Source organism: Calidris pugnax, unplaced genomic scaffold (assembly GCF_001431845.1).
Source record: "Calidris pugnax isolate Ruff unplaced genomic scaffold, ASM143184v1 scaffold1, whole genome shotgun sequence".
Classification (NCBI taxonomy): Eukaryota; Metazoa; Chordata; class Aves; order Charadriiformes; family Scolopacidae; genus Calidris; species Calidris pugnax.
This window is the reverse complement of record NW_015090800.1, coordinates 10,326,865-10,339,224: the sequence shown is the minus strand read 5'-3', so window position 1 is coordinate 10,339,224 and position 12,360 is coordinate 10,326,865. Positions and strand designations below refer to the sequence as shown.

Sequence of the window (12,360 nt, the reverse complement as noted above, 5' to 3'; positions counted from 1 at the left end):
TAAGTATTGAGGCAAAACATGATTTTGGTTTAAAAGAAGAAAAAACTCTGAACTGCTAGCAGTTCAAAGTTTTATGGCCATTGGAAGGTTTTTGATTTTCTTATCTTGCTCTTTCCATGCTTTGGAAAAACAACAGATGCAGTTTCGTTTATGCTTTTTTGTTCAGGTTGTATTTCTAATTTGAAGTAAACAATTGCATGACCAGAGTAAATAGAACTCCAGTCTAAAAGCTACGATCAGAAGAATCATGTAGCAGGATGCCAAAATTAAATGTGTTTGTTTAAATGGACTGTGAGGTGCTTTTTCTATGTTTGATAATTTTGGAAATTTGATGCATTCTGATCAGTGTATAGAGGACTGATGTCTCCTGTTCAGAGTAAAGGACCTCCCACGTGATTGTCTTGAAGCTAGTAGTGCTATTATTGAAATAAAGGTGGATTAACAAAATTTTCTTTTTTTTTTTTTTCCCTGGGAATATTTGTAAATCTATGAAAATAAAAGGTACAACGTAACTAGTAATTCTTTTACTCTTGCTTAAAGAAAAAAAATATTAAGGAGCAGAAGAATAAGTTATTATGTACACTGACAGAGGTCAGCTACTCTATAAATTATTACATAATTAAATTAGAAAAATGGTAATTTTCTATTTCCCAGAAATATGGAACAGTGGCAAGCTGTTCTAGAACTGAAGACAGAATATCTTTGCTCTAAATTCAACTAGCATAGACCAGGTCATTAAATTGTGATGTGCTGCATTCTTTCTATTTATGAAATGGTTTAAAAAATTAACCCTTGTGTGATGCTTAGCAAACTGCATCTGGATTAAGTATTTTGAGAAAGTTAAGACCATTCCTTTTTCTTTTTGCCATAGTGAAGCATAAGACTACCCTTGAGGAAAGTGTTGGCCCAGCCCCCATCTAAACTTCTTTCCCAACATGTCTTTACTGCTCTCCAGTGGAAAACTTGGGAAAAATCTTATCCCTATTGAAGTCAGTGGAAATAGACTTTATTTACTTCACTGGGGCAAGGATTTCACTCTGCAGCAGAGATTTTTTGGAAGATCTGAGAAATTAGGAAAGCTTGGAGCCGCCAAGCCTAACACAGAGCCTTAAGATTTGTTCATAGCAATACTTGCACATGCATTTATTTGTGATTTTTGTAAAAAAAATAAAAATTACCAAGGTGGTGTTTTTTAAATGCTTCCCCCTGCACAAGTCTGGAACACAAATTGGATATATTTAGTTTTGTGCTTTTTATTTAGTGTTTTCTTGTTGTTTCTGCCTGAGAGAAGGTCTTATTTTCATTCTGAGACATTCATGAGTTGCCTCATTGCCCTTTAAGCACAAGTACAATCCTGCAGCTAGGTCAGTAAGAGTCGCAGTTCAGACAGGGAGCTTTTACTTTCGAGTTTCTAGGAGCAATGACCTCAGCACAGCAGCTTGAAATCTTTCAGGTAATAAATCTGACTGCTTCAGTTTTGCTGCTTTTTGTTCAGAAACGAACTGGGGAGCGTATGTTCGGAGTTCTTTCCTTACCGTTGTGTCTGCATAGCCTCAGGAGTAGTAATACATCTGTGTAAATAAGATGCTAACTGACAGTATAAATTATGAAGTGCCTTCTTTTTTTGTATATGTTGTTGAGAATCCTGTTCTTACGGATGTTTTTCCTCCATTCTGTTTTTCCCTCAGCCTTTCATTATCCTAAGCTTAATGTGTCTCAGTTGATGAAATCTTCCTGGGTGAGAACAGGTATGTACAGTCTCTGTAAGTAAGAGTGCAATTATTTTTGTTAGCAGGATAACTAGCCTACATTAATACTGATAGCTTAAGGGTGCTGCATTTTTATGAGGTAATAATGTGCCTGAGCTGAACAAATTTTATAACCAAAGGCCTGGTGACCTGGAATATCTGGGAGATGTGATTCCTGGGTCTAGAATGAACTACTGCAATTCCTTGATAAGGCACACAAGGTAGTTTTTGTCTATAAGACGGTTCATTCTTAGTGAGAAAACTTAGACTGTCAGGCATAAAGTGTCTACTTTACATGCTGTCAATATACCACAACGATTTTTAGGATTTTATTTTCTTTTAAGTGAAAATTAATTTTTTGTGTGTGGGTGGCACTTTCTACCAAAACATGCCAGGAATAAAACAAAATGAAAATAGATAAATTATAAGTACACGATAGTGTTTCATCACATTTCATTGATCTCTTCTGATTCATTTACAGCAGATCCCTCCCACCCGAGTCTTCTGGATGTGTCATTCTATAATACACAGATACGGTTGAGCTGTCACGTTGAGATGCTTCAAGGCAGTTGAGGTTGCCTGTGCGCTGTAGGTCTTACCTGCTTCTTTACAGCAGAAAGTCTATGGTGACCAGGCTATGGCTAGCAAACTTGCTGTTAGGGTGCAGATGCCCCACTGGGGCATTCTGTCGTCCCACAACTTTTCCACCTGTGGTTCACCAGTAATACAGACTTATTCTTTTTCCAGATATCCTTCTCTCATCTCACCAGTGACCCAGTTTACTTTTTAAGCAGGAAACCAAGTTGCAACTTAATTTCTGAAGCCCATGCGGTTTGTTTTAGAGAAGAAGAAATTATTTCAGATCATGTTCAGTAGTGTGAAAGAAGCTACATGTGTGTATTCCACATAGTCTCCTTCCTTAGAGATTCGAGTTGGCTTTTTTTGGTCACACCCCCACCATCTCTTACTAAGCCTTGAGTTTGCTTTGTCCATTGTTGCTGGAAGTTCCTTTCGATCCTGCAGTAAGAAGAGGGTTCCTCCAGCTCAGAAATCCTGTACCTTTGGGTTTTTCTAAACTTACTGACTGTAAGATTTTGAAAGCCAACTGCAGCACCTTTTTTGCTGTAGAGGAATTTTTTGTAGTCCCAGTTCCTGCAGACAGCCTGGGAAGAGCTAGTAGACTTTGGCTGAGTCAGTCCTTTCAGTCTGTGTATTGTATTGTAAGGGTAATGACTCATGACATAGTAACATGATAGAATTTATGCACGTAAAGATGAGGTTTTTTAATATTGGATTACACAGATATATGTGCATGTATGACAACAGTCATAAAAGTTAGGATATGCAACTGTAGCTGTCCCTCTGTTGTAGAATACAGTTCATGCTATTAAGCATAATTCACTGATGCTGAAATTCAATACACAGGCAAGAACTGTCTTCTACTTGTTGTATATAGTAGCCTGAGGCCACTGTCTATTTATTTTGCTATTTAATTGAGGTACTGAGTGTGTGATTGAATTTAGAAGGCAGACGCTGTTGATCTCTGTGAGAAATCATGAAAATATTTCCTTTTTCTGATGTCTGCAGGGAAAATTTTTAAATGGAAAAAGTGGGTTTAATATTTTTATTTTAAAAATTAAGACAATTAAAATTATATTGAATTTATTTCATCTAATTGGATGGCTTTTTATTAAGCACCACACTTAGAAAAACCCCATGAAAATACTGAAAAAGGGACTTTCAAAAAAAATGAGGCATTTTAGTGGAGGAATGAAAACTGAACCATTTTACTGCAGACAGTGGTGAGTCAGTTTGCTGTCCTTTAGGATTGTTTAATTAGGTCATTTGAGTGACTATTGCTCTATTCACTCCATTTTTCTTTTACTGGATGCCATCTTGTTAGTAAAGGTCCACAATTTTTTCATGTTTCCTATGAGTTGTTAGCTGCCCCATTGACCCAAAGTACTTGGGGTTGGGAAGTGAAGTGGGAAAGGCTACTAGCCATTTCTTTTGTGCTATGATTGCCATAGTTGTTAATTTTGTCTTATCTAGGGAAGATGCACTTGTAATAGCTTAATTCATGTGCTGGTCACCTGTTTTTATTTCTTGATTCTGAAGCCTTGCCCTGCCCATCTCCACCTCTGTATGACCTCTGATCACAACACTTTGACTGAAAGTAGTTGCAGCAGGCAATTTAGACTGAATATTCTTTTTTTTAATAATTCATTGAACACTTACATGTTTTTTTAGAGTTGAAACTGTTTCTTCATTATGCCGGGTGTGTCTAGACTTCTTGAGATTCAAAATGCCCTTAGCCCTAATTATTTTTATTTTTTTAAATTTCTTTCTTTTAACTTTATCCTACCCAATGTCTTCCTTTCCAACATGTAACCTCCAGCTGAACTGGGCAGTATTCCCATACAAACGCAGCTGCTCTTGAATTGTCCGTGAGGTGTCACAGGGTGACTCGAAGCTTGGAACTGAAGTTGCAAAAAAGAGACTGAAAAGTTTTACTGATTCATTTGTGTTCTTGGGTTACTTTCTCTCCAATGTAGTTCTCTTGGGTGTCGTGGACCAGCGAATCCAGGAGGAAGTGTTTCAGGCTGAGATGGAGCGGAAGCTGGCTCACCTGTTAAACGAGGCGTTGGTCAGAGGGCGGATATGGAGACGAGCCAGTTTTGCAGGCAGCAACGTTGTGCAGGTATTAAGAGCTCAAAGTCAGAGGAAGAAATAAAGGGTAATAAATTACTGAATAAGTTAATATTGTCTAGGTTTTGAGCTGAGAAAGAGAACCCAAAAGCATGTATCACGTTTAGCTAGTTGATGATGCTTGTGTTGTGCACCTAAAATATGGTTCTTGTGGATACCTTGTTGTCTTTTAAGCTAAAAATAACAAACAGAAACAATTGAGTGTTTTAAGTGGCTACTAGAAAATTTTGATGACTTCTAAAAACTATATTGAAAAATATTTTACCAACATTCTATTTTAAAAACTTACTATCTTGTCTGACTTACATGAGGTACCTAGCAAAAGGAGAAAGGATGCTTATCTGAGGGAAAAATGTGTTTTGCTGGAGCAGCTACTTCACAGCTCTCTGTGGTGTTTTGGTGGTGCTGTAGAAATATGAAATAGAATCACATGCAGCTTGATGCAGCAGTAGAGTAGTATATTCTGCCCCGTAGCTGCCTGTTTGTCACAGTACTCCTGGTCTCAGGAATGGCTTTCAAGTAACAATGACTAATCATATCAAATCTTGCACACATGGCAGCTTCTGTTGTCTGGATTCCAGCACTGATTTACAGTTTTGTCACAGGTGGAATTGTTCACATAATGGCCAAGAAGACTTGGATATTTAATCTTAACTTTTAAAGTCTCACATGTGTTCTTTCTAGTCAGTACAACAAACTGAAAGCCGAAATATGCTTTGATGGCTCATCTTCTTAAAAATTGCTTTTTCCAGCTAATTCATCAACAGTTGGTTTACTTCGCAGATGCCCTTCTAGTAGTTCAGACCTATTATCTTTATTTAATTTCATCCTACAGTGTTTGCTGCCACTTACGTTTCCAGATGTTGGGATTTTCTTACTTTTATTTTCCTATCTCAGAAACATCTGTTCCAGTAATAGAGATTTTATTTTATTTTTATTTTGTGCGGCTTTGAATTGCTGTAAATAGATGGATGCTTCAGATCTTCTATTCCCAACACTTATTATTGCACTTTGTTCTTTATGCCTCAGTCCTCCCTTTGCATATAAATTAAATAAATATTCCTTATGTTGCTAGCAAAGATACCACAGCCTATAAAATGTGTACGTGTAGATTACGGTTTTACTATTTTGCATAATAAAGCTCAGGTAATTTTTTTTTGCATGCACAAAATTACAGACAGGTCTTTCCACTTTCTTTTCAGAAAGTGGAAATACAGCGTTTTTCTTGTGACTTTGTAATACTTATTGGGACATAAGTCGAGTCTGCAGTTTATGTTCATTTATGCCAGCTAATTAGTGCAAAGAGTCTGCAAACTGGTGTCTTTGGGCAGTGGAGGATTCTCTTGGTTATGGTCAATATATCATACCATCCCACATAACCAGGACTTCTCCAGGTGCTCACAGCCCACACTATTATGTAGGGTTAGCCCTGTAGTAAAGGAGGTGTGGAAGGAGAAAGGCTGAAGGAGATAGACACCTAGCAGCAAGGTGATAGGTGTCCAGCTTCCCTGCAGGAGAAGGGTAGGTGCCATCAGGTACTGTAACAGCCTGGTGGCTTTGCCTTGGCAGGATGTTCAGGTGCAGTAGGTGGGACAGCCTTAGAGCCTGTTGTCTGCAGCTGGAGTGAGATGCCTGGTAGTGGGCTCCCGAGTGGAGGACAATTTCTTTCAAGCGTGCTCCCCCATCAGTTGAGGATCTGGTCCATAGCCATTTGCAACAAACCTTTTCATTTTACTGCTGCTAATTCTATTCCTTATAGCCATGTTTATAAGCTGTGTTTGAAGTGGGTTGTATATATACATCTTTTGTGCCTTATGGGAGAGCTATTAATGTTCTTTGTGCTTTATATTCAGATTTTCCCATATGCATTTCTTGCACACAAACCAGTGACTGCTGTGATACTAGGACACGAAGTGAAAATAAGAACAGGAGCTGCCAGCAACCCCAGTGTTGGATACTTTTATTAGCAGGACATGCATATATTCACGAAAGACTAGACACACATTTGATTTGTGTTGAGCCCCTATAGACTGGAGTTTTTCCTAAGGTGAAAGAAATTTATAGTATATCGAAATGTGACATTTCTAAGCTCTGTGGAAAATCAGGACTGTGGTCAGAAGGTGAAGCAATTATTTGTGAATGTTACTGCAGGCATATTAGTTTCCTTTCACGTACTAAGAAAGTAGAAGTGATACCTTGTAAGGTTTAGATTTCATTTCTGAAGGTGTGTGTTAGGATCTAAGAATTTTAAAAATTACTATTTAAATCTAGACACTTTGAATAAGAGCTTTGAACTACCTAGGGTGCCCAAGTAACATGTTTTCCCCTCCCGTTTGCCTATCTGTACTATTAACAGGTGGTACTCCATGATAAAAAAAAGAAAAAAGCCTATAGTCATTACATATAAAACCCTCTGAAGTCCCTCACCTGACTGTTATACATGAGATAGTTCCATTCATTTTTGTGTAATGCTCATATTAATGTTTCACAGAGCAAGACATATATTTTTAATATGTATCTGCTGTTGCTGCAAATTGAAGGCACATGTTTAATGCAGTTTGCATTGCATCTGCAGAGGCTGGGCCCTGAGCTATATTTTGTCAGTAGTTTATAATAATAAAACTCATTCTCATTACATTTTTTGAGGAATTAAGTGGCTTAATTTTAGTTTATACATATACCAGAAGCTAATGGCACTGGTGAGGCTGCACCTTGAATGCTGTGTTCAGTTTTGGGCTCCTCACTACAAGAAAGACATTGAGATTCTGGAGCATGTCCAGAGAAGGGCAACAAAGCTGGTGAGGGGTCTAGAGAACAAGTGTTATGAGGGGCGGTCGAGGGAACTGGAGTTGTTTAGCCTGGAGAAAAGGAGGCTGTAAGGTGATAAGGAGGCCTTATCGCTCTCTACAACTACCTGAAAGGAGGCAGTAGCGACGTTGGAGTCAGTCTCTTCTCCCAAGAAACGGGCAATAGAACAAGAGGAGATAGCCTTAAGTTGCACCAGGGCAGGTTTGATTGGATATTAGGAAAAATTTCTTCACTGAAAGGGTTGTCAAACATTGGAACAGGCTGCCCAGGGAAGTGGTTGAGTCACCATCCCTGGAGGTATTTAAAAGACATATAGATGTGGTGCTGAGGGACATGGTGTAGTGGTGGACTTGGCAGTACTAGGGTGACAGGTGGACTTGATGATCTTAAAGGTCTCTTCCAACCATAACAATTCTATGATTCTAATGTAAAAATGATTAATTTGCCTTCTTTTCAGTGTTCTTGGTCTTTTGAACCTAGTAGAAAGGGAAAAGGTGATCCTACTAAGTGACAACAAGAACAATGTTCTGATTTAAAGAGCACGTTAAGCAACAGTGTAGTTGTAATGTGTGTGAGGACGTAGTAGCTATGAGAAGACATAATAGCTAAATTGAGCTTCTCGTTAAGGCAGAGGTTTATTCTTTTAGTTTTCTACTGACAGCTTATGTGTCTCTCCTGGGTGGTCAATCTGACTAAAGGCCCGGTCTCACTGGGAGTTTTTTAGTCCTGCTGCTGCTTCACATTTTCCTCGGAGGCCCCTCTAATCGCTGCCCTGGGCAGAGACCAGACCCTCCCTCAAGTTGCCCACAGCCTGTTCCTGCCTCTGTTTTGGCAAGCCAGTTTCTTGGCTGGTCAACCCTCTGCAGGCCACCAGAAGGCATTTCCTTAGTGTTGCCTTCGGTGCCCTGGCCCTCTCCATTCCCTTACTGGTCTCCCCAGCGGGAGAGAAGGGTCCACCAAGGCGGGTAGGTGCTGCCCTGTCCTGCCCCATCTGGAGCACTTCAGGGGAAGGGTGGCTGCCCGCCGGTGGCACTGCCATTTCCCATCCAGACACCTTCCTGTGAGAGTTCCCTCAGAGCCAGGGCAGGTTACCTGTGGTACCTGTTTCACATATGTTTTATACTGCATTGTCAGCAGAACCATTCAGACCACAGCATGGCTTGATTTAATTGCCTGGACACTGAAATCCTACTTTTAATAAGGCAGAAAGCAGAACCTTTTTTTGATAATTTTTTTTTTTTTTTTTTTTTTTTTTTTTTTTTTTTTTTCCCTTGGAGGTGAATGTGGTGGAAAAGGGAAAATAATCCTTGTACGTGCATTTTGGAGATTGCGTGTGTGTTTGCTTGTTTCTAAGTAACGCTCATGCCTTCAAAACCCTGAACCAGTTCATCCAGGGGTTCCTTATTCCTCACTGGGGGCTGCTGGCTGGGACCTCCCACTGGAGGACTGACACTCTGCAAACGCCTTGCCAGCTTGCCCACCGCCTAGAGTTCCCCGCTTTAAATTAGGAACTAGATTTGGTTACCAAGGCAACTCTGTTCACTGACCTATGGTATTCTCCTGAAAACACTTTTTAAATTAAATTTACTGACACCTGAATACAGTTAAGCCTTTACTCCGTGGAGGTTAAATGCACATCTGGTATCAACAAAGATGGTATCATTAATGTACACAGAAGTTGAATTAGTCTTTTCTTCTTTTTTTTTTCATTATCTGCCTCCCATGTATTGAAATTCTTGTATCTCCTCCCTCCCTGTGTCGTCTCTTGCTGCCAGAGTATAAATGTAAAATGCTTAAATGCATTCTCACACATGGGCTATATTCCTAGATGCCTGGAAAATACCATTTCTGCTTGCATTCTTAGCACTCTCAAGGATAAAGACACCTCTGTACAATTTGAGACAAAAACAATCTGAAGCTGCACGGAGAGTGTAATTTGGAACAAAATGGCATAAAACTGTGTAAAAAAAAAAATGGGCACAGTGGCTGCGTACCTCAATTTTATAAACAGATCCAGTGTGCCATTTTCTGTGTTGCAGCAAACTCGGAGGTTAGTTAAAAAAAAAACAAAACCAAAAAAACAGTTTTGTAGTGAATCAGTGTGACAGTGGTGAAAACTGACGTACTGATATTGTCACAGTTGCTGTTTATGTACAAGTCTAGTTGTCTCGTAGTCACCTCAAGAATACCATGCTCAGCCATCAGCTTTCCCAGAATAGAAATCCATAACCATTGCCCCATGGATTTGAAATTTTGTCTGCAGCTTCCCTTGGTATGGTGTGAACACTCATAAAATACTTTGGATTCAGAATTAATTGTTTCAGATAAAACATATCTTAAAATGGTGAGCTTAGTTCACCAACACGAGCCTGCACCTCCACCTTCCGCTTAATTTCTTCATGCTCATTCCCATGTTCTCTATAATGTGCCGAAATAGTTCCAGCTACTTCTTTCTATCTCTTCTGACTGTTCTCACCCATCCCTGTTCCTCAGCATAGGAAGCCGTATACTGTTGTTTTTAAATCTGTGTTAAAAATTATATTGTTGCAGTTGTGTCAACTTGCACAGGAATCTGTTCTCTTTTCCCTCTGCCCTTTCTAAAGGCAGCTGTGGAGAAGTTCCTGTTTTAACCCATTCAGCCAGCTTCTGACTGCTACCCTGTGTGTATAACACACATGTAATTACAATGCTTCTTGGATACTCCACGACACCATAAAATGTAGGAAGATTCAATTTAAGAATCATCTAAATTTCTCTCATTCTGTAGCTTTGCTACACACAGAGAGGTTGCATAAAACTAAATGAAGAACCCATTGACTTCCAGTCCCATGTAGCCTTTCAACTCCCTCGGTCTCCAGGTGAGGTAAGTGCTACTTCAGAAGGGTTCATCCATGCTGAAAGCAGATACCAGTCCATACACCTTTCTGCTGTGTGCGCTGAGACCAGGCTGTAGTGAAGGCAACCCAGCTTGAAGCAGAAATACAAAGCTGTGGACATTTATTAACTAATGATACATCAGGGTTCTGTGAAACCAAATTCAGCCTTACTGCTGGTGAATGAAGATGCGTGTTGAAACCTTATTTATCGATACTCTTACGTTACCTTTAGTCAGGGATTGGTTGCCCCTTGGCTGGTAGAAGAGTGAATAGCATTCAGGATGAGAAGTGGTGTTGGTTAATGGGTCCTGTTAGCATGTCGTACTGTGTTTCAGAAATATGCACTTTTTTCTGCTCTATTTGTAGGTTTTTTGTTTCTCACATCAAATGTGACTGAGGCTGAACATTATTCTCTGCTTTCAGTTGATTTGGCCTCAAAGATTTTCTTGACAATTGTGATTCCTCTTTTTTTTCTCCTTTCTTTTTTTATTATATACCTCACTGCTACCACTCCTGGGAAATGCTTTTTTAGGACATGTTGAGTTGATGTCCCCAAAGACCAGAACATCATCCCTGTTGAGCTAGAACATTGCACTGCTTACCTTCAACATGATTGCTTTGTTGGAAGCTAGGAAAGAAAAAAATATAAAGCTTTTCTTTTGTAAGCCTCAGACATACAAGGGTTTGTGTGTTTGCTTTACTTTAGCCTATGGGCAGTGTTTGAGATTCTAATTTATTAAATACGTACTTCCTTCAGTAAAGGATAATTCCAAAGTAAACTAAACATATTGCTCTATTTGTGGCAACTCCTTCCAGAGCTCTTCAAGCTCTGTTTTTCATGACAGAATACCTCCTACTATTTGTTTGGCCTAACTCTAGGTTGAGGTCACCATTACATATGAATGGTTAAACAGAGGAGGGTTATTACTTATAGGACTTAATTTTACAGGAATTCAGAACTGTTATGTGATTCTCATATGCAATGTAGATATTTGGTGGTTAGAGAGTATCTACAGGGCTTCCTCATAGCATGCATTCTTTTGATTATTAATGTCTTTAGAAGTAGGAAGGAACAGTTGCTTCCCACAGCATCAAATACATTCCATCTTGAAGAAAGGTGGATGCCAGGGGGGAGGCTGTTTGGAAGTTGAACGTGACTGTGCAGGTGCTTTTGCTGAGGAAGAGCAAACAATTCTATTTGAAGCTAACAGAATATTTGCCTGTGTAACTGCTTGACATTTGGAAAAACTGGAACAAAGAAGTGTGTGTTACTCATAACAAAGCAAAGTCAAAGTAGGTGTTTAGGGAAGGAACAGTGCAATCACAATAATGTCTTCAGTAACTCCTACTAACTGACAAATGCTAAAGGCAATGGAGGCTTCCAGGGTGTATGGTGTTGGCATCTTTAGAGTGCAATACTGGATCTGTACGTTGTCATGAAAGAAATAGGAAAAAAGAAATGGTCACTTCAGGTTTGCCATAAAAATGTGTAATACAATGTATAGCTTCCCTGGAATTTTTCCTTTCAGATATGAAATGGATCTTTCTAAATTTCCCAGGGTCCTGGAACATTTGAGAAGTGCTTGTGTAGTTAGACAAGACATTAGACAATATTATTCCAGCAATGTTGTCGTCCCCCGGAAGACTTCCACTCAGAATCTTTTACATAAGTATTAGCTGAAAATATCCTGAATTTTAGTTTGGAAGCAAATTACTATTACTGAATATTAGCTCTGTGTATCTACACTTGTCCAGTGTTGACTTAAGCTCTTCCCAGATGAAAGAACAAGCCTACGTCTGTGTTGCTTTTGCTGCATACAGTATTTTGGAGCACTACACATGGCGTGTTTTCCCATCAGACTTCTCTGGATATTGACAATTGCCAAACGTTACCAGTTCACAGCAGTTACATGGTTAGTATAATATCACATTTCTTAGTGTCACAGATAGAGGGATTTGCTTTAAGAGAAATTGTATTTCTACATCAAAATGCAAAGTGGAATCTTTTTTATGCACTAGGGATTGCACACAGTGACAATTAAATCAGGTGCTGCTGCCATCTTTGTAAAGCTGTTCCGAATGTTTCTTTTTAGATAAGTGTCCTTAAGGTCCAAGCCCTGTGAAGGGAAGGGGGAGAGAGGGTAAGGGCTGAAAGACTAAGTATATGGGAGCCCCAAATAAATACAACTTAAAATGTAAAAGCTTTCCAATTTCTTTTC

At 39.2% G+C, this 12,360-nt stretch overlaps 1 protein-coding gene across 2 annotated transcripts in view; it reads left to right on the top strand.

Moving 5' to 3' along the window:
• The window catches only part of KIAA1549 (KIAA1549 ortholog), a 110,865-nt gene that overhangs the window by 51,779 nt on the left and 46,726 nt on the right, over nt 1–12,360 (top strand). For both annotated transcript variants that reach the window (XM_014937411.1, XM_014937410.1), the window contains exons 7-8: nt 1,689–1,748; nt 4,304–4,449. In XM_014937411.1, the coding sequence (XP_014792897.1) occupies nt 1,689–1,748; nt 4,304–4,449 (206 nt within the window). The remainder of the gene's footprint in view (nt 1–1,688; nt 1,749–4,303; nt 4,450–12,360) is intronic.